At 32.1% G+C, this 23,471-nt stretch overlaps 1 protein-coding gene and 1 long non-coding RNA gene across 9 annotated transcripts in view; one reads left to right on the top strand and one right to left on the bottom strand.

The window, feature by feature from the left end:
- Positions 1-23,471, bottom strand: part of CCDC171 (coiled-coil domain containing 171) — a 273,454-nt gene that overhangs the window by 208,183 nt on the left and 41,800 nt on the right. For all 8 annotated transcript variants that reach the window (XR_012071926.1, XM_072959382.1, XM_072959385.1 and 5 more), the window contains 3 exons: positions 10,912-11,004; positions 7,298-7,458; positions 984-1,122 (listed from right to left, as the gene is read on the bottom strand). Coding sequence is in view for 7 of the 8 variants with exons in the window: in XM_072959382.1 (XP_072815483.1) it covers positions 984-1,122; positions 7,298-7,458; positions 10,912-11,004 (393 nt within the window). In the remaining variant the exon portion in view is untranslated. The remainder of the gene's footprint in view (positions 1-983; positions 1,123-7,297; positions 7,459-10,911; positions 11,005-23,471) is intronic.
- On the top strand, positions 2,635-7,556 carry LOC140696013 (uncharacterized). Its single transcript, XR_012071927.1, has 2 exons — positions 2,635-2,841; positions 7,349-7,556. It is a non-coding gene; the product is annotated as an uncharacterized lncRNA (long non-coding RNA).

The following is a 23,471-nucleotide window of genomic DNA, read 5'->3' on the forward strand; positions in this document are numbered from 1 at the left end:
TAAGGCAAGTACTACTGTGTAATCTTGGTACGTAAAATGAATTAAGTTAACCTCAAATGCACTCTCAATTACTTGGGGAAGAGAAAATCAGATATTGGTGTTAGGACAGAGATGCTAAACTAAGACCTAAAGAAAGCTGGGAGAGGGCAGAATTCTGACTTTAGGTGGATGAATAAGTAGGGAAAGATGGAACCATGGAAAGCTTCACAGGCTGCCAGATATCAGAGCTGAGTATTACAGGATACATAGGAATTTGTTTAAAAGAAGAGAAAGAGCATTTCAGTCAATGTGGGTCAAAAAATGAACAGCCTGAACAAAAGCAAGAGGACATGAAAGTGTATCATGTGTTTAGGAAGCAAAGAGTACTCTAACGTGGCTGAATCAAGACAGAGAGAGGGCAATGGCAATAGAAGACACTGGAGAAGTTAACGTAGAGCCACAAAGAAAGGGGCCTTAGGACAAGAAGCTGAACTTTATTCTGAAAGCAACAGGAAAATACTGATGGTTTTTTAATAAATGGAGGGTGACAAGATCAGATCAATATTTGAGAAAGATAAATTTGGTGATGGTATGAAGGCTAGATTATTGGGGAATGAAGACAGAGTGATAAGGTTCAAAATGATTACAAAAGGGAGTCTTTGAAATCATTAGATCTACTGATTATAAACCTTAATTCCCCTTCCATCTAGGTAACACTGTTTTATGAGCTTAGAAAAAAAAGACGAATCTCTGAATAAATTTTGAAATATCATATAATTCAGAGTTTTTACTAGTTCATTTATTTTCCCAATTATTCCAAAGATGTTTTATTATGTATATCTTTGTTATAAACAGTATCTCCAGTTTTGAAATTTTATATCAATGTCACTAAAATTACTTTCATACAATTATTTCATGGTATGTAGTGAGAAAAAAAAAAACCTGTAAACATCAAATTTGACCCAATAAATTAATTGCCATAGGGTTTTCTTTTTTAACCTTACCATTACAAGTTCTTCCTGTAATTCACTGCAACTTTTTTCATTATACTGAAGTCTCTTTGAAAGGTCTATAATTACTTTCTTCTGTTCCTCGATTTCTTCATTTAGTTTCTTGTTTTTGGAGAAATACTCTCTTTCTAATCTGAAAAGTTAAAGTGTCAAAGCAAGGTTTTAAAATATGCTTTTATCAAGTCCTATTATACAATGTTAACACAAGCGGCAGATGTACTATATATCACAGTTTTGTGCCCAAAGGCTTTAAAGGCCTCTTTTCATTTTTTCAAATAAAAAAGGCTGCACATTTTTAAATAAAAGACTCTATGGGAACAATGCCTCCCCCTTTTCGGTAGCAGATATTTGTACTATGTCCAAGGTTATAAGTCAAATGGATCTGGTTCGCGCTGATTTGTTATCACCATTATTTATGATAGACAAACCCCACCCACTACAGTCCAATTAGCTCAGAAACTGCCTCAAAACAGAAAGCAGTCCTAACAAACCATTTTCTAATTAAAGTATAACATTAGAAATGGCACAAATGTTTTACTCCTGAGTATCCATGCAAGTGGAACACATGTGGTGACATGGAAAATCCAAAAGCAAGAATAATCAAAAATCATTCATACTCAGCGGGGAGGGTATAGCTTAGTGGTAGAGTGTTTGCCTAGCAAGCACAAGGTCCTGTGTTCAACTGCCAATACTGTCATTTAAATAAATAAATAAAACCTAATTACTGTATTCAATGTTGTATGTCAATCATATCTCAAAAAGAAAAAAAACTGGAGGAAAAAATCATTCATATTCACTGTGAAGACATAAATTTCTTTTCAAAGGATTTGCCTTCCTATTTAAATTTTGCTAAGGCTAGCATTAAACTGTGTTTACATTCTTGCATGGACCATAAGATGAAAAGCAACTAGGAAGTACCATAGTTTAAAATTTGCTATATGGATAATTTTATTTCAATGGATTGAACATGGATAATTTTTTTTAATATGGATAATTTTAATTCAAATTAAAGTGCTGCCACTATTTTTTTAATCTGACGTCTCCCTGATAAATGCAACAGACCCATTTCCTATTACTTATAAGCTGTAATACTAGAGATTTTATGACACGTATAACAAAATCTACACTATACTCAGGCTGTAATCAAATAAAGAGCTAATTTTTGAATGATACAAGATCTTATTCTGAACCGTTGACATTTCTTTTTCTAAGGTGGAACACAGACAATTCTACTGCCAACCCTTTGGTATATTCTCCGTTGAATCAAAGGTATTGTAAGGTAGAGTAGGTAAAATTTAAACATGTATAAAAGGATTAGTTACTATATCTGTATCAATCTCCCAGAAAGTAGAACTAAACAACAAAAATGGATCAAAGCAGAGAAAAGATAAGAAAGTCAATCCAGGAATCCCAACATACAAACAACAGAAGTTTCAGAAAACAGAAGGTAAAGAAAATGGAAAGGAAGAAATCAGCAAAGTAATAATAGAAGAAAATCCCAGAAATGAATTATTTGAGTTTCTAAAAAGAGCTCAATGAGTGACCATCATGAATGAAAGCAGCCCATGCCAGGCCCGTCATCGTGAAATTCCAGAACACTGGGAACAAAGAGAAGACTCCACGTTATGTCCACAGAGTTTGGAAATACATAATATGAGTATTATCATGTGTTATATTATAACACCAGTAAACCATTTCTAGATACTCGCTTATGTTTCCAGATTTGGTGGCCACTCTGTGCAAGTTTCTAGAGGAAAACATGGGCGGGCCACATTCAAAGTTTAGGAATCAAATGACTTCAGACTTCTTGACACTAGAACTGAATAAACAGCCAGCTGAACTAAGAGAAAAGGTAAAGATTAAATAAAGACATTTTTAGGATGCAAGTTTTAAAAATTTTCCTCTCATATAAATTTCTCAAGAGGCTACCTTACAAGAGAGTAAATCAAACAAGGAAGAAGGCATAAGATCAGCAAACAAGAGATTCAATGTAAAAAAGAAGTAAAGGAAATGCCAAAGATGATGGTGAAGTGAAGTCCTAGGAAGGCTGTGACAGTCTATAAAACAATTTGTCCAGAAAGGAGGAGGTCTAGAGAAGAATCCAAGAGAGGTATATCTTAGAAGATACTTAAAATGATAGAACGCCTGAGGTATAGAAACGTAAGGAGAGATTTTCAGTTGTGTTAGAGAGTTCAAGAATAACTTAGTGACTGGGACACACAAACTAACCCAACTAAAAGTGAGGTGATTATTAACTATTTATTCATTTAATAATTCAGCAAATCTTTATTTTGCAGCTCTTGTGTGCCAAGAACTATTCTAGACTTTAGAAGACAGCAATGAACAAAATAAAGTTCCTCTCCAATGAACAATAAAAAACAAAGAATATAATAAAATGTGCAATAAAGAAAAACAAAGATGAGGGACCCAAAAAAGTTGTAGAAAAAAATACCCAAAAAAGCAACCCTACTAAAACGATGGGAGAAGGAATGGAATAACTGTGCGTTGTATGGTAGAAATGTACAATGGAGATAAGTAAGTAGAGGCCAATAGGTTAACATTTAAAGGTAGAAGCAAAAAAATGGCACAAAATGCATGTTATTTAGAAATATGAAGTTAAATATCAAAAGAAACAGCTATAAGAATTAAAAGTAGTTGCCTCAAAGGAGTAGAAACTGGTCATAGAGAACAATAGGATACCAAAATGCTGTCTTTCATGAGTTTAACAGTACTATTTTACTTTTTAGACTACGTAAAAGTGTTAATTTGATTAAAATAGAATTTTAAATAAAAAATATTATTACTCAGCAAATATAAATGCACTTGTTCTTTGACGCTATTTTACAAACAAAGTCCAAATCGAGTCCACTGAAATGGGGAACATCCTTTGCCATGAGGAATCTCATGCACAACCCAAAAAAGTTGGCTCCTATGCTTCTACCAATAGTCCCACCCAAGGGCAATGGCTAAGGCAATAAAATGAAAGTTAAAGGGAGCCCCAGTCTCTTAGAACCTAATACAAAACAGACAGAACTTGAAAGATGGAGGATTTAGGGAAAAAAGGAAAGGGAGCAGAAGGAAACTCGTAGTTAAGATGCCTTCTTTCCTACTGGATTCCTTTTTTTTAAGGACTCAGCTAAGAATCTGACAACAGTACAGCTGTTTTAACAAACAGTCTTCTCCAGGCTATCTTTTACCAAGAAAATGAACAATAACAGTGTTACAAACTATAATACTTTGGTTCTTTTTATACTCCGGGGTGATTTTTTTAAAAAATATAGAATTTCTAAATGTTGAATGTAATAAAATAAATATATTTAGATTCAGTCCATTCAATATCATATCTTTGACTAGTGTTACTTTAAATTAAATTTAAATTTAAAGCAGATTTAAAGATTACCATGATCTCCTCCCTACCGCCCAACTATCAGTTACTACTGCTAGTGAAAATCTGACATACTGAAAGTTCCAAAATAAAAAGATTGAAAAGTTTTGTTCCACACTGCAAGCTTTCAATGGAAAAAAATTTATAACTAAGGAAATTTGATTACAGAAATATAGAATATATATAGTATCTAAAAGTATTGTTACATTATATAATTTGTTAAAATAGCCTGTTATTGTTCAAATTCTTAGCTGAGTTCTTTAAAAGATTATGTTTAGTATATAATAATTTTATTTATTGTATTATTATATATAACACTGAATATATAATGATATATTAAAATATATATTCTATCTAATATGTGTATTCCATCTATATATGTATACTATATATTCATCTAAAATAATTTCATGGAGGAATATTCATTGTCATGAAAGTGTTGGCTAAAACTAAAACTGAAATATATACACAGCTTTTTTCTCCTGCCTTTCAATAAGATCCTGCCTATATCTACCTGGGAGGAAACAGAAACTTGAAAACCTTAACCACCAGCAAGGTTCAGGCAGCATTTCCTCTATAATCTCATTATCTCCAGTTGCTAAATCAGTTCTATCCAACAGATAAAACAATGTCTGCTCTAAAACTCACTACTCTCAAAGTTGTAAATTAAAGGAATTATTTACCTTAAAGACCTAAAATATCAATTCTCTTTTTGAAATATATTATCCAAAACTTAGAACTACTTTGAAAAATTAATAATTGAGAGTTTGTAACTCTAAAAGATTTTAAAGAAGATTCTGAAAAAGAATCAAAGTACAGGTAGAAAATGAAATAACTTACCCAGTCACCCCTCCTGTCATTTCCTTCTCATATCACAGATAAATGGAAAGGAAGGGGTTGTCATATTACATACAATGAAAAGGAAGATGGGATGGGGGAAGAGAAGTCACAGGAACTATCAATAAGTAGTGAGCTTCAATTACTACTTAATTTTTACTATTTTTTAATTATTATTAACTGTTTTATTATTATAGCACAGTTACAAAGGGATGAAGAACAGAAAAGGGACATTATGGTAAAGTACTTAGGATTGTTGGCTGGTGCTTAGTTGGAATACATCACTAACATTTAGAATTGTTAGCCTGTGCTTATTGGAATACAAAATCTGAGTAAAATTTTTCAAGCACCAAAACAGAAACAATAGCAAAACAAATCTAAGGGAAAAAGTTTGCTTTGGGGGACAACTTAAATAGTACATAGGTTAAAATGTTACAGCTTAAATGTTAGCAGGTATCTTAAAATTCCTCTAGACCAGCCTTTGCAGGACTCGTTTCTTCTTCAGTATCCATGACAGAGAATCATCCATCCTCTGTTTTGAACTTTCCAAGTCAGGGAGTTCACTAATTTCCCAAAAAGTCTATCACTTCATTGTGGGAAAGCTTTAATTGTTGGGAGTACAGTCTGACTTCTTACAGTTTCTCTAGCAGGTCCCAATCATTACCTCAAAGCAACAGTAAAGAAGCCTGTACTATACACTACATAAAGGCCCTTCAAACATATTTATATATAAATGTGCAGATTCAAGGTATGGTTCAAAGGAAAATGAAGCATAAATCCTTAGAATAATGTTCACAGAATGTCATTTAAGTTATTCTAGAGGAAGCAAGAAAATTTGGTTAAGAATTATTCATTTAAAATATTATAAGCATTACTAAGAAAAATAATCACAGTTTAGAATTTCAAATTTTTTCAAACTTCAGCCTTTTAAGTGCCATCTTTATAACTTTGCCATACTCATATAACAATTACTACCATTCTAAATAATACTTTTCTTTAAATTAACTCACATCATAAGTTAAATGAAGTATTTTAAAAGTAAACTTTATATTACAACTGTAAATGGAAAACCATTATGTATCATAAATAGAAATGAACATTAAAAATAAATACATAACTATAATATATGAATATATGTCACCTACCAATGCTGGTATGTGTTTCACCCTCTGAGAAGAAATGATTTAAACTGTCTACTATTGATTTATTTTTGGAAACATATTAAACAATTATAAACTTCTTAAAGCATTTCACAGAACTCTTCAGACAAAAGACATTATAACTGAAAACGGATAAAACTAGTAGGAGTTAGAAAGGTCCTGACTCTACCACTTATTAGCTGTGTGTCCTTACCCTCATTAAGCCTCGAAATTTGTAGATATTGACAGGTATATGTAGAATAGATAAACAAGATTATACTGTATAGCACAGGGAAATATATACAAGATCTTATGGTAGCTCAGAGTGAAAAAGAATGTGACAATGAATATATATGTATGTTCATGTATAACTGAAAAATTGTGCTCTGCACTGGAAATAGACACAACATTGTAAACTAACTATAACTCAATAAAAAATGTTAAAAAAATTAAAAAATAATAATTAAAAACTTTTTTAAAAATTAAAATTTAAATAAAGCCTCAATTTCCACATCTGCAAAATGGGGATAAAAAGAATAGCTATCTCATAGGGTGTTATATAAATTAAACAAAACCATGCAAAACTAAATATGAAGTGAGTCACACGCATGCAAGCCCCTAGTTGCAGTATTACTCCTTGTATTATTTCTGCAGTTTGAGACATTCGCAAACATTAGCCATCTCCACATAGACCATTTTAATGGCCTAGAAGTCAAAGTCTTTAAAGATACTGTATTATATCAGTAACTATAACGTAAAATACATTAATATAGTTAATTTCTAGTGTAAGAAAGTATTACTGCATTTCTGAGACTCTGTGGAATAGCCATGATACTTCAAAATCCAGCAGAGTGTTTCCACATTTACCTGGTACTACACATTTATACTTATGTAGGTTTCATAAAGTCTTAATATTAATTTAGAGAATTTAACAGTAAAACACTTACAAATTTAGTTTTGTAAAGCTCTCTTGTGCATTATGCTTTTCTCGCTCATAGGCACTTTCAACTTCTTTGAATTCATTCTTGATCATTTCCAAATCAGCAACAGCTTCTGCTTGGCTGGCCTTTTCTACCTGCAAAGCTCCTTCAAGGTCTCGAATCCGTAACTATCAGATGACAGAAAAGCAATTAAACAGAGCGAGGAAATACTAGCATCAGCCTCAAACTGAGTACAGTACTTTAATAAACAGCAGATTATCATTCATCCAAACAAGTTTTTCTTTCTGTTTTTGGTTTAAAAAAGGAAAATAAACAAAAAGCAGTCTATTCCCTTCCTCAATATGATTAATGGAAGGGAGGAAGAGTGGAAGACTCACGTACGCTATGAAAAACGACAGACTGATGCAACATCATCTGTCCTACCAAAGTGCCTAATTTTGACCTGCTAACCCATTTGAACATTTCTTTCATAAACATAATAAGTTAAGTGGTTTTCGAGAACTAAAGGGAAGTATCCTTCCCCTCTTTTGAGAAACATTATTATATGAACATCTTCATAAGCTTAAGAAAGTTAAAAGATCTTTTTATTCCTAGAGATTTTTCACTGTAAAAAGTTAAAATGTTTATTATCAAATAATACTATTTGACTAAAATACTTATGGGTGTAATAATACGATATCTGGAATTTGCTTCAAAATAATTTGGGCATGGGAGACTAGAAGAGGATTAATAGATAACACACAATTGGCCTGCGGTTAAGTCTTGAAGCTGAGTGAGGGGTATATGGGTAGTTCATTTCACTATTCTCTCTACTTCTGCATAAACTGGAAACTTTACACAGTGAGACATTTTAAAAACCAGATTCCCTGTACATGCCAATAGTAGATAAACAAAGTGCGTTCCCATAAAAGAATAATTTGTGGATGTAAAAAGGCTACAAAACAACTTTCAAAAAGTAAGTTCTCTATGTGGGCCTCCATGTAGTGTCAATATATACTGAAAAGAGCAAAGTCCAGATCACTGTATACAGTATGCTATACTCTGGGTAAACAAGTGGAAAACATAAGGATATGTATAGGCAAGAGATTAGAATAACGACAGGGACAAGAGTGAAAGTAAGAGTTTTCAACTGCTTGCTTTTGTTTTCATTTTTGAAGTATGTGAATATTTTATCTTTTCAGAAAATTAAGTTAAAAATAAAAATAAGTTTGTTAAAGTTCGAAAGAAGATGGGGGTTGGAAAAAAATGCTTTACACTAGATAGAAAATGGGCTTTGGAACCATAAGACTCAGGTTTGAGTCATAATTCTTCAAATTAACTTAAGTGCCCTTAGACATATTAAACTCCCAGAGCCTAAGGCTCTTCATCGGTAAATAATAAATAACAACAACAACAATAATAATATACAGACTGTCTACAGGGTTGCTACAAAAACCTAGTGAGACAATGTGTATTTAATATTAATATGCATTTAATATTTGATAAAAATATAAAATAATTATTTAATAAGTGTTTAGATAAATATCATTAGGCACTTGATATGTGCCATGCAATGAGCTGGTGGTCAAGATACACACACTCATCGTGAAAATACACAGTCTTAGCATTTGTTAGAAGAGGACGAGTGCTTCCTGTCATAGAGGTAGATCCAAATGGCCATGAAATCAGAGAAATGCTATGAACACTGTGTGACAGAGCCTCCCAGGTATAGCAAAAGATAACCTGAGTTATGAAAAATGAACTCACCAAAAAATGCAGCCAAGGAAATAGAAAATGTTTCATAAATTAATCTATACAAATAACAAACCACCAGAATTACTATCTCTAATTATCCAAACATATTGTGGAGTAATTCAGACATTGAGATAATAATTGAAATAATGTAACTAATAATTTATTCTCTTTCACTAAAGTCAAGAAGTAGAACAGATATGTGGATACAACTTTGTAAATTTTCAAAATTGGTCTTTTAAATTTTATTTTTCTTTGTTGTTTTGTCTAAACCCAATGCTCACAAGTAAAATAATAAAGCTAGGAAACATTTTCTTTTATCTACATTGCTATTTTCTTTCAGAAAATATGCAAACTCAATCACAAATGATAAACCAATCCAACTGAAAGAAAAGCAGACTTAAAATAATCAATTCTGAGTCAACTCTCTTGAATCTATTTTCTCATTTTTATGACGCATCCTAACAAATTTAATAACAGAATATTTCAAACATATTTTTAACTACAGTTTATTATAAAATGGTGATTACAACTATTTACTAGTCTCATTTGCTTTTAAACTAGTCTGACACTGAATTTTACTAGGTGTATGTCATTGAAAATACTTGTCAGTATTTATAGATATATGACTCAAATACACACTTTTGCTTTTTTCTAAGTTACAGCACTAAGTTGAGTATCAAACATTAATTTTTAATTATATGAGCAAAAAATATACATGCAATAATTTTCATTTTATAACTACTAAGTATATATTCTCAGTATATAACTACAATGAAAAACTTAAATTTTGAATTCTACTTCTTTCATGAATTTAAAACTTCAGCTTTACTGCTTATTAATGCCATTTTAAAAAAAAGAAAAAAAGCTTAACTTAAACAAGTTTGCTTTACATATAGATGCACTCAAATACATGGGTCAGAGAATTATGTAGGTAAAAGGCATTTCATTAAAGATAAAACTGAAAATACTGTATTACAAAATTCTTGCAGACTGTTGTATCCTATATTAAGACCTGTTTAAATAATAAGGTAAAATTTGAAAATTCTACTAATTAAATTTTAATATAGCGGAAAAGTCGGAGTCTTCTTAAAATATCCAAATTTAAGTATGGAATTTGGACTTTGGAACTTTATGTAAAACTCTTTACAACAAAGGCTTGGTCCACGGTAGTAGTTTGCCAACCCCCAGTTAAAATGCCTTTGCTTCTTTTACAAATTCCTTCTCTTTCTCTAAGACCTAGGGAAAAGGACACTTTCCTCAGGATGCCTTCATTTACTTCCCCTCACAGATTAATCCTTCTCCTTATTATGCTCCCACAGTATTTAGTATTTCCTATTTCTAACTATATCTAAATATAGGTACACAGTATCTCTGGTAATAGAATGTTTAAGTCCCAGTTCGAGCTCATTCATCTTCATACTTTCAGCTCTTAATATGGTGACAGGTGATATGCACAGGATATACACTTAATCAGTGAAGGTGCATATTTTTTAAAAGTTTTCAGAAAGAAGTTCATCCTATGGATGTTGCTAAAAAGAACACTCTGATCAGCAAATCTTCCTGAAATGGGCCAGATGGCAAACATTTTGTACTCGCAGGTCATGAGGTCTCTGTCACAACTAGTCCACTTTGCCAGTGTAGCACAAAAACCACCACAGACAAGATAAAACTTCATAAGAACATGCAGTGGGTGATTCGGCCCTGGGGTGTAATGGGGCAGGTCCTCTCTAACAGAGTAAGACTACCCTCAGCTATTTCTTTAAACAGAATAACGCATGTCTTAACAATATGCTACCTATTCTAAATGCACACCTTAGTTCTCTGAACATAATCCTGTTTTTTCTAGCTTAATAAAATCCATACAAAAAAATGTATTTTCATTTTACCTGAATAATTTCAGAATTAAATTTTGATTCCAAATGTGCTGCCCTTTCTGCTTCAATATTTTCTTCTAATTTCCTCACTCTTAGTGTAGTTGCCTGAAAACAAATTAGAAGTTTAAACTCATAAGCATTGGTATTTAAATTGGGTATAGATAACTATATTGTAATGAACACTTTATATCACTGTAGCCTCATTTTTTTATTTGCAGAAGCATAGAAGTTATATTTTAAAAATCATGTAAAAAACCACGTAAAAATCATGCTTGGGAAGAATGCTCCCAAGCTTGCTTTCTCTTTCTTTTTTATTAAGGTATAATTTGCATGTAATAAATTACATATGTTGAAAGTGTATAATTTGGTAAGTCTTGTAAATTCACAGACACAGAAAGTGTATTAGTGACTGCCAGTAGCCGGGGGCAGAAGGGAGGAATGAGCACTGACTGCTAATGGGCATAAGGCTTCTTACTGGGGTTATGAGAATGTTCTGAAATTAAATAATGGCAATGGTTTCACATCCTTGAATAGTATACTTTAAAAGGGTGAATTTTATGATAGTGAAGTATATCTCAATAAAAAATAAAAAGAATCCCTGAGTGTAAGAACCAAGGACATGGTGGTGAGGGGTATAGCTCAGTTGGTAGAGTGGGTGTTTGGCATGCATGAAGTCCTGGATTCAATCCTCAGAGCCTCTGTTAAGAAGAAGAAGAAAAAAAATCTAAAGAATCAATAATATTTCAAAGAAGTCACAGCCACCTAAGTAAAGCTTCTTGATTTCTGTCAAAAAGTTCCTCTAAATGCTGACTTTAGTCCTTAGAACAAGGGATCCCCTTGGCTACAGGGAGAAAGCATGGTACATACTAAAACAGAAAAATCCTTATGGTTTAGCCAGATTAAAATGAGCATTACCCTAGGTAGGGCCAACACTAGTGGGGGGAAAAATTACTGTAACAACACAAGATGAAATTTCTGTCCTTGAAGAACTAAAGTCAACTTTCTCAGTACTCAAAGCACTTCTGTTAGGTTCTACAGGCCAGAAGAAGTCTAACCATTGTCAAGGAAATAACCCATAGACATTGAGAATAAAGGATCAAAACAAGCAAAAAGCTAATAAAGGGCAAGTAGAAAAACCAGTCTAACAATGTTAATATACTCTTTGAGATTCCAAAAATTATTTGCATAAGTTTATCAAAATAAGCATTATATCTTATTAAAATTAAGAATATTCAGTGATTCTATAATAAAAAAATGAACAATGCAAGTCTTTTTTTCATTTTTCATGTATATGTTGTCATATTAATTATCTGATTTTCACTACAAAAATCAAGCAAATGTTTTGTTTTCTCTGCCTAAACCAAAACCGAATGGGTTGAAATAAAAAACCAGAGATCACATCTTTATTTTCACACTTTCTGGTTTTAAATGAAACGTCCAGAAGAAAACAAATTTATAAACTGTTTATTGATACTAAAATGATCAATTAATCAGTAAGGACAACAAAAAAATTTTCAACTCTTTAAACAAATTTCTTCCAAGAGTAGGTTTTGCTGATGGAAATAATTAAACTAAAGCCCTCCTAATAAATTTTGTTTTTCATCTTCTAGTCTGGTGAATTAATTCTTACATCCAGCAGAGGGTGACAGAGGAACACCAACTTGCTGTTCACAAATATTTTTCTCCAATACTGTCTACGAGAACTAGTACAACAACCATAATCTGTCTCTCATTAGTATCCAATCCTAATGTAATCTACAAAGCAAGAGCAGAAAGTGTAACAGAATTCATATTAAAATGCAAAATCCAACACAAATCCATATATACTACCAGCCAATTTAACTAGATACAAGTTTGTCTATAATACAAGGATTATACAATATGCTGTCTGTTCCCCAATACTATGAACATCAGTGTGCATTATGTAACACAAAACGATCACATTTTTTATCATTTATTAGCTGGTTGTCATGTCCTTTCCTACTGCAATACACTGCCAAGAGATTTTTATTCCAGTAAATTCTATGTGTTCGTTGTACCTAATTTTTTTTTATTTTATGATTTATATCTCATTAAACCACAATAAGCCCAATTAGATAAGAAAAATGAGTGTTCATTCTTTGAAGAAGGTAACATAGAGATGGCTGTCTCCTGTCCAACCCTTTGGTAGATGTTATTTTATGATAACACAGGCATGAGCTGCCAACTCCAATTGAGCAGCAGAACTAACCAAACAAATCCAGACCACATTTGTTCTCCACACCACGTTTGCTCCTATAACTTTCAGGGCCAAAAGTTTCACAAAAGTTATGAAAACATATGTGCACAATGAATCTGCTGAAAGACTGGGCAAAAAAACAGTTCCTATTACATCCTTTCCTCCTCAAATAGAATACACCCAGCTCAAAGGATATATGTGAACTTAAAGAATTAGTCATACAGAAAAACTTCAATATATAAAATTCACCCCACTAAAATGGACATCAAGAAAAATAGGGGAGGAAATACCACGTAAGTACATACTAATTAGAGATTTCCAGTATGTGTTACATAGTACTGTTTCCAAAACAGCTGCACAAAGTTTACTCCAGAATGTCAACAGCTGGGTAAACAGAAAGTGGTTGTTTAACTATTTTTCCAGACTTTATCACCTGATATTTCCAATTAATGAATACTCTTACAAGTAACCAATATAGTAATAATCCATCTTCAAAAAGATGATTCTAAAGGACTGAGTCATCATAGACTGATTAATTCTATAATGGTTATTTTAGTGGTAAGTATATTTTATTATATTTTAACGGCTGTAAATAATATATTATACGTGTGTTAACAATTAACTACAATACCTATTCCTTACTCATGTGGGGGTAGGGAGAAAAGAATGGTTACCGTACTTGGAGCCCTTAATCTGAAGATCTCAAAGTATTTTTTATTACTAAAAAAGAAATCTTAGAGAGTCAAAATCTCTAACTATTTGAAAAACAGAAGCACCACAATATCACAATACTTAAGTCATATGTTGAGGAGTCATAACTAAGAACATCATATAAGTCCTTTCCTATTTATCATCCTTGTTCTAATCAAAGAACTTGAAAAGTAATATTATTAATTAGTCTGACCTTTAACGTAGGCTCTTTATTTTTTAAAGTAAGCACTTACATTGCTAAGTGTCACATTTGCATGAGTGTACAGTACTTATGTTAATGTCATTGATGACATAAATCCTAAAATTGAATACTAATATTCTACAGTTTTCAAAGAAGTTTCATATGTATTTTGTCATTTGACTCAATAATATGGTACATTTTACAAAACAAGCCAATACAATATAGTACATAATATTTTAAATCTTTATAAGGCATTCTTATCTGAATATCTGGGGGTTTTAAGTAGGTCTCTTACATCACATGTAGCCAGTACACTATATAAGAAAAACAGCTCTAGTCAGCGGCAGAATTAATGCTGCTTTTGTGACTTGTAACATGGGAACTGCTGTGTAAAAGTGAACAGCTGATCTTCTGATCAAGGAACACTGATCCACTAAATTCTACCCTCACAAAAGTCCAAACATATTATAGTTATTCTCAATCTCATTAAGTGCACATCACTTTATTAAAACACGAGCTTATCAAAAACAAATGAACATGCTTGCATCTTTCCATGCTCATCTCACTGATACTTACTTTACTATGTAGGTCCACCAAAAAGGAAAACAGAATATTTAAAGAGTACCTACCACGTGCCAGATAAAAAGGAAAAGAACCTGTGTCGTAGATAAAAACTTATCTGTCTCTAACTGATGCTCCTTTTATTTCTCTGCTACAAATTACTATTTATTTGTAACTGTTTTATTAATAGCCCGATTATAACTGTTTTCCAGGATCCTTTTGATTATCTTATATAAACAGGCTCACTTAAAGCAGTCCTCACTTTAAAATAAAACAGCAGTATCAAGAAATATCCAAATGTACAAATATTCAGAGCTCTATGTACCCCCTTGACCATGATTAACTCTGCAGTTTCAGGAACCTCAAAATTAGTCACTGACTATAGCAATAATCGAAGGCTTAACAAATTCAGGATGGACATAAAAAGGCAATGAGATGATTATAGGAATAAACTGGAGAACAAAGAAACTTCTTTTATTCACAAGGATTGAAAAATAAAGTATTTCACTCAACCTGTAAAAGAGTTTAGTGGGGGAGAAAAGATTACACATTATATATTATACTTTCAAGGTATAATAAAAGAAACCACAGACAAGGAAAATAGGAAATTTCAGGAGAAGAATTTACAGACCACAAATTCTGATTAGCATGATAATAAATTAATTTAGCATCTTTAAAATCATCTTTACCTTTTCTGGCAACAAAAAGTTCAGTATTTAACGAATATTTGAATAAACTTCCAATTTTAAAATCCATTTGAACATAAATACAAAAATATATAATACTTATAAGCATAATTGTATAACGCAGGTGATTTCATTATATATCTACTTCACAGTTGATAATCAACACAAATAGATGTTTAAAAACCATTCCTACAAACACACGATGGCTTTATAAAGATGACTCATAAGAGGTTGCTTCATGGACAATGTGAAAGGTGAGATTCATTTGTCTTCCCCTTTTCACTTAAATGTAGTATATGTGTAGAGAAAAAGGCTATATTCTACCTTTCTTTATGTTGTTATAATATAGAATAAGACTGACAGACGCAATTCAGAATTTATTTGCAAAGACTGTTTTCTCCCACTGTAATCTTCATGAAATTCTTCAGTTCTCTCAGAATTAGGTTTACATCTTCTCTTTTCTCTTTTCTTATTGAGTTAAGCTTATTTCCCATGATAAAAAGAAAAAAAAAAACCCTCCCCTAGTTGTAAAGAGGTTTATAAAAGCCATGGATATTTCTTTTTCCAGTTCGCTTTTCCCTTGGTTCTGTGGTATCCAGCACCACATTTACAAAATTGGATTGGGAGTTTGTTGTTTTTTTTTTAATCTAAGAAACCATTGATCCATGTTAAAATGATTAAGCTACACAATGGTCTATAGTTTATCAGATTTTTTAAATTTATATATATATATATACACATACACACACACACACACACACACACACACACACACATAAACTTTTGGGGACCAGGCACATAAAGAAATTGCCTTTTCATGAAACATAATTGTTAAAGCTTCACTAAAATTTAAAACATTTATCAGGCTAAGTGTCTATTATATTCTTTGCTTTAGTCTTATATTACTGACATTAAACAATGTGTTCTATTAAATTAAAATTTTAACAATTTTCCTCTCTATTATTCCATTTTATATTACTCCTTTTAAAAAAATACCACTGATGATTATTTAAGTACTGAAAATTACTAGTAGTTAGTGTCTCCACAACTGAATGTAAAAGTGGCAATAAACTGCTCTCTAGAAATTTAACTTCTCCTTCAATTATGTCATCCTCTGGTCAAATAGCCAATACAAACACATTCACTTAAACACAAAGCAAAAATTTTTAAGGTGTTTAAATATGAAGAATTATAGATAAGTCACAGGACTATATTTGTCCACTTATAAAATTCTTATAAATAAAATAAAAATAGAGACTATCTGGACTACCTTCAGATTCTCCAAAAGCAGAGACGTGGCATAATCAAAAGTATTTACAGAGTAGCTAAAAAAAACACAAGTAAAACTAGTCTAAAACAATGTCATATTTACAACATCAATAAAAAAAGAAATTAGAGCAGGTGAGTATTTTATAAGAAAAATAATCAATACTGAGTTGTCCAAAAACAAATCCTAAAGTTTAGGCATTAGACATTTCCTCAATTGAGTCAAATTTGGCTTACCAAGAATTTTATCAACAAAAATTACTGTTACCTAGTACTTCACATCTCTAAGGCAATTAAAATGTTTTCACTGATGATCATAGAGTTTTATAGCATCCTAAAGTGGCTTCCGAATGATTTTTTTAATTCTAAGTATATACAGAACTTTAACTCTATTCTAATCCTTTTTAATCAGCTGTCCACAAACCATATAATATTAAAAATGATAAAGTAAAATATAATGATATATTCCTAAATTTTCTGACCTGAAAAATGTTCAGCACAAGTAACAAAAAAGCTAAAAATATTATTTAGAATATAATCTCATTTTTTAATTTTTTCTCTAAACTTATATAAAATTAGACCATGCGTGGTAAGAGTAATTTTATCTTTGCCAAGTTCATATTTGTCATTATCATTGAGAGTTTCTATATATTCCACACTCCATTCTCCCTACTATTAACATCTTATAATTATATAGTACAAATAACCCATTAAAAATGCAAAATGGATCAGAATAAATATTTCTCCAATGATATACAAATGGTCAATAAGCATATGAAATGATATTCAACATCATTGGTCATCAGAGAAATACAAAGCAAAACCACAATGAGATACCATTATACTCCCACTATACAAGCTGTAATTAAAAAGACTGATAGTAACAAGTGATGGTGAGGATCTAGAGAAATTGGAACCATCATACATTGCTGGTTAGAATTGTGGGAATATAAAACTGTGCCACCACTGTGCATAACAGTGTAAAGTTAAACATACAGTTATCATGTGACTCAGCAACTCCACTCCTAGGTAGAACTATAAACATGTCCACAAGAAAACTTGTACACAAACGTTCATAGAGTCATTATTCATAACAGCCAAAAAGTGAAAACAGCTGTCTATCAGTTGATGAATGGATACACAAAATGTGGTATATAATACACTGAAAGATTATTCAGTAATAAAGAGGAATGGAGTACTGACACACGATACAACATGGATGAATTCTGAAAACATCTTGCAAAGTGAAAAGAGTCAATCACAAAAGATCACATATTGCATGATCCCATTAATATGAAATGTCCTGAATAGGCAAATATACAGACACAAAAGTAGATTAATGGTTGCTTAGGGCTGAGAGGGAAGGAAGAAGAGGAAAGACACAGTTAATGGAAATTAATGGAAAAGTTCATGGAAATTAATGGAAAAGACCTATAGGTTGTAGCATTCCAACATTTTCCAATAAAGTATTTCGCACATCTCCTTATCATTCTACAGTAAGGCTTCCCAAGACCCCAAGACCAATACTCATATTTAAGTGCTACTCAACATCTCCACATGGATGTCTAACAGGCATATGAAATTTAAAGTATCTGAAACCAAACTCTTCATCTCTCCCAAATCTACCCCACTTGCATTCTTTGCCAGTGAATAAATGGCAATGTCATCCCCCATATCTCAAGACAAAATCTTTAGTATTATTCTCTACTCCATTATTTTCCTCTCACAAGGCAGGTCCAATAAATCTGAAAATTCATCTGATTCTATCTTCCAAAATACATACAAATCTGACCATCTCCTCTACCACTAATTTGGTTTAAAACACCATAATCTCTCATCTAGACCACTTTAACAGTCTCCTAAATGGCCTCTTACAATGTGTTTTCCAATAAGTATACAAAATGATCCTTTTTTATTTTTTTATTTTACTGAGTTATAGTCAGTTTACAATGTTGTGTCCATTTCTAGTGTACAGTTAAAACAAATCAGAGCGGGCATATCACTCCTCTTCTCAAAACCTTTCAATGGCTTTCCACCTCAGAAAGAAAGCCAAAGCTCTTACAATGAACTACAAAAGACTTTCGGGGTTCTATAAAATCTGCCTACCATTCTCTGTATCCTACTAGGCTTTCTCTTGCTCATTCCATTTCAGTCACAATGGACTACCTGCTATTTCCCAAACCTTCCAAGCACAATCACATCTCACAGCCTTTGTACTTTCTATTCCTTCTACCTAGAATCTCTTCTTCCAGTTAGCCATGTGGCTCAATGCCTTTCTTCCTTAAAGTCTCTGCTCAAGTGTCATCTAATCAAGTCAGCCTACCTTGACCACTAACATAAGGGGGTAACCATCCCATTCCATTATTTATTATAACCCTCATCTGCTTTATTCCTCTTCATAGGGCTTATCATGTTCTGTTTAATTTAATGTATGAGTCTCCCTGACTGAGTATCAATTTCAAAAGAGAAGATGCTTTGTTTTATTCACTGTTTGCCTCAAATACCCAAAAGTGTGCCTGACACTCACTATAAATATTTTCCAAATAAACAAATGAATACAGTAGTCATAATATAAGAACAGGATGCTACAAAAATGGTACAGAGAACAAGAGCACTCAGAAACTAAAAAGAGAATAGAAAATATTCAATTAGAAGATTAGAAAAGTCAAATAAATCTCCCACAAAGCAACAACAAAAAGAAAGACAACAGAAAGGTAAGAAAAGCAAAAGACAATCCAGTTGGTCAGACAATTAAATAATCAAAAGCCTAAAAAATAGAAAATGGAAAAAACCCTAAAGAGGAAATTATAAAGAAATAATATGAGAGAATTACACAAAATAAAGGACATGAGTCCCCTAACTAAAATAGTCACCAAATGCCCTGCACATTGAATACCAAAAAACCTATACTAAGAAACACTGCTTATCTTTGATGTTCTGAAATTTTATTGTCAGTGGAAACTCTACAGCAGTAATAGCTGGGCATCTTCACAAATACAAAGGGAAAAGAAAGCTATAGATAGAGAATGGATAGATTGAGAGACTTAAGAAACATCAGTCAATCACAATTTGTAGACCTACTAGGGATTCTGATTCAAACACACATTTATGCCATATATGGAGCAATTTGAAATGTGAAAAATGCCTGGATATTTGATTATATTAAGTAATTACTGTTTATTTAGGTTTGATATTGATAATATGGTTCTAAATAAAAGACCCTTTATTTTTCACAAAACACAATTAAATATTTATGGTTAAAATAACATGATGCTTGGGATTTGTTTCAGTATAATACGGGAAGAAGAAAAGTGAGTAGGGGTGTAAATGATACCAGATTGCCTATAAATGAATAATTGTTGAAGCTGGTGATGGATACGTTAAGTTCATTATAATATGCTGTCTACTTTTTTTAATGTTTAAAGTTTTCCATTAAAAAAAAGTGAAAAATGAGAAAAGGGAACCCTCATGCACCACTGGTGGGAATAAAAATTGATGTAGCCACTATGGAAAATAGAATGGTGATTCCTCAAAAAATTAAAAATAGAACTACCATATGATCCAGCAACTCCATTCTTGGGTACTTCTCCAAATAAAACAAAAATACTAGTTAAGAAAGATATATGCACCCCTAAGTTCATTGCAGCATTACTTACAACAGCAAAGCTATGGAAGCAATCTAAGTGCCCACCAACAGATGAATGGATAAAGATGTGGTATATATATACAATGCAGTATTAGTCATCCATAAAAAAAAAATGAAATCTTGCCATTTCCAACAACATGGATGGACCTGGAGAGTTTTACGCCAAGTGAAATAACTCAGATAGAGAAAGACAAATATTTTATCATTTCACTTTTATTTGGAATCTAGAAAACAAATGAATAAACGCAACATAACAAAAACAGAGTTATAGATACAGAGACCAAACAGGTAGTTGCCAGAGAGGAGGCAGTGGGAGGGGAATAAACAGGTGAAGGAGACTGAGGGACAAACTTCGAGTTGCAAAATAAATGAGTCACAGGTATGAAATGTACAGTGTGGGGAACATAGCCAATAACTATGTAATACCTTTGTATGATAACAAATCATAACCAGATTTATGGTGATCATTTTGAAATGTACTGAAATATCAAATCACTACATTGTGTAACAGGAACTTCACAACGCAAGCGTTGTAGGTTAAGTATACTTCAAAAACACACTCATACAAAAAGAGATCACATTTATGGTTACCAGAGGCAGATGGGGGTGGGGAGAGGTATTTGGATGAAGGCAGTTGCAAAGCACAAACTTCTAGTTACAAGATAAGTAATTCTAGGGATGTAATATACAACATATTACATATAATTAACACTGCCGTATGAAAGTTAAGAGAGTTACGCAGAAGAGTTCTCATCATAGGAAAGAAATGTTTTTTTTTTCTGTTTCTTTCGATTTGTATCTATATGAGATGATGGATAGTCACCAAACTTATTGTGGTCATCATTTCATGATATATGTAAATCAGATCATTATGCTGTACACCTTAAACTTATACAGGGTATATGCCATTATATCTCAATAAAGCTGGAACAAAAAAAGTTTAAAAGAATAGAGGACCAGGAAAACTTTCAGACAGGAAAAGAGTGAGAAAACGGTCACCAACAAGGGAATACAAATAAAAATAACATCAGGCTAATCAACAGCAACAGAAGAGTCTGGGAACCAGTGACGCAAGGCCTTCAAATTCTAAAAGAAAGACTTCCAATCTAAAAGTCTGTATTCAGCCAGATTATATTTATCTTAATATTTTACTGATAAAAAACGTGTTCAGACATGCAAAATCAAATAAAACTTAGCTCCCAGACACCCTTTCTTTAGAAACTACTAGACTATGTACTCCAAAAGTAATGGAGGCAAGGGACCTAAGAAACAGAAGATCCAGCAGAGGATAACGAAAAGTCTCCGGGTGATGGCTGTGCCAAGTGCCTAGACAGCACTGAGGAGGTGGTGCAGAAGAGAGTCCCAGAAGAATAGGATAATTTTCTGAGGAAAGATTCCATAAGGTGGCCAATCAGAATTCCTTCCTGGTTTTAAAAAGTTACACCCCCACTTTCAAGGTACAAGAATTTTTAACACCAATTTTACCCTCACCAATGCTGGGTACTATCATTTTCTTTAATCTTATTATTGTTATGAGTGTTACTGTCTTTCTTACATTATGGTGAGGTTAACTATTTTTCATGTTTGTTATTCATCTGAAATTATTCTTTCATATCTCCTTTGACTTTCTTGGTAGGTTTTTTTCAGAAAGGCTTTCTGCTTTTTCTTACCAAATAGTAGGGGATTTAGAGAGAGAGAGATTTATCCTTTGCTGTAAATATCTTTCTCATTTGGTTGTCTTTTTATTTTATTTGAAGTGGAGGCTTTACTTATTATGACTTTAATTTTTCCTAGTCAAAGCTATGAATTTATTCCTTTACAATTTTGTTCTTCTGCTTTATTACTAGTAAGTCATACTGCACTCAGAGAGCAGAAAAAATTAATTCAAATTTTCTTCTTAGTTTATTGCTATTTTTTAATATTTTACTCTTTTTAATCCAACTTGAATTTATTTTAGAATATAATGTCAGGTAGGAATCTAATTTTATTTTGTCCTAAATATTTAACCAATTATTTTAACATGATTCACTGAATAATCTTTCCTATTCTTACTGATTTAAAATATCTTTGATATACTAAATTTTCATATATACTCTACAAGCTCTACAAGTCTACTACTGGTCTTTCATTTCTGTGCCACTGGAAGTCTAATCTTAGAGATACTGTAATTTTTGGCCACTCAACAACCTTTTCCCTCCTTTTGGTACCAGCATCCTAATTTCCTAATAAGAATTTCTTTTGAGTGGCTTTAATTTTAGTAGAATTGAGAGGGATTTATTTGGGGCAAATTATCTCTTTCAACCAAATGTTCTCTTTCTGAGATTTGAATCCTGAATAATGTTATAAAAAGAATGAAAACTGCTGGTACCAATTAACCCCAATTTCATTCATCATTTCTGCTACCAAGAGCTCTGGAGGTGCTCTGGGACTCATATGATTTCTGAGCCTGACTCCTTAACATCCCTCTGAATCTGTGAATACGATTCCCATATTCACTGAATCCCCTATTTAAGTTAACCAAAGCTGGTTCCTGTTGCATACAACCAAAAACCACAACTGGTACATTACTGAAGCTTTATAATCTGTATTAACTTCAGGTATAGTAAGTTCCCACTCATTAGTCTTATCAAAATGTTTTAGAGACTCTCATGTGGATGAATTTTAGAATCTGTCTTTCCAAAGCAAATCCACTGAATTTCTGATCGGAACTGCTTTAACCCATAATATAATCTAGGGAAGATTCATATCTTTACACTGTTAAGTGTTCCCAAAAATGTCTCATCATTTTCTTTTAAGACTCTCAGTTAAATTCCATAGTTTTTTTAAATGTATTTATTGTTAATTGCATTCCTGTTGTTGTCAGTGTGGTGATGAAAACTGTTCTAGTATTTTATTCTCTGATTATTACTGTTGTAAGAATGTAAACATAGCTGTTATACATTATTTTCTTTTTGACCTCCTTCTTGAATGTTCTTACTAGTATCAGTAATTTCAAAGTTTATTTTCTTGACCATTCAGGTTATCGGGGTTAGTATATCATCTTAAAATAGTAAGAATCATACCTTCTTTCCAAAAATTATAATTCTTACTGCTATTCTTGCCTGTATATATTTCTTTGGCTAAAATTCTCAGCACAATGTTAAATGACAGCAGTGAACTTAAGGAGAGAATCTCCAGCATTTAATCATTAAATACTCTTTATAAATGTTTATTTACCTAATAAGAATTATAAGTTTTTGTTAGGATAAAATTTATTTATCTATTGAAATATTTAATTTCCCACAAAGCAAAAGAAAATTTTTT

The sequence above is a fragment of the Vicugna pacos genome, chromosome 4, assembly GCF_048564905.1.
Source record: "Vicugna pacos chromosome 4, VicPac4, whole genome shotgun sequence".
Classification (NCBI taxonomy): Eukaryota; Metazoa; Chordata; class Mammalia; order Artiodactyla; family Camelidae; genus Vicugna; species Vicugna pacos.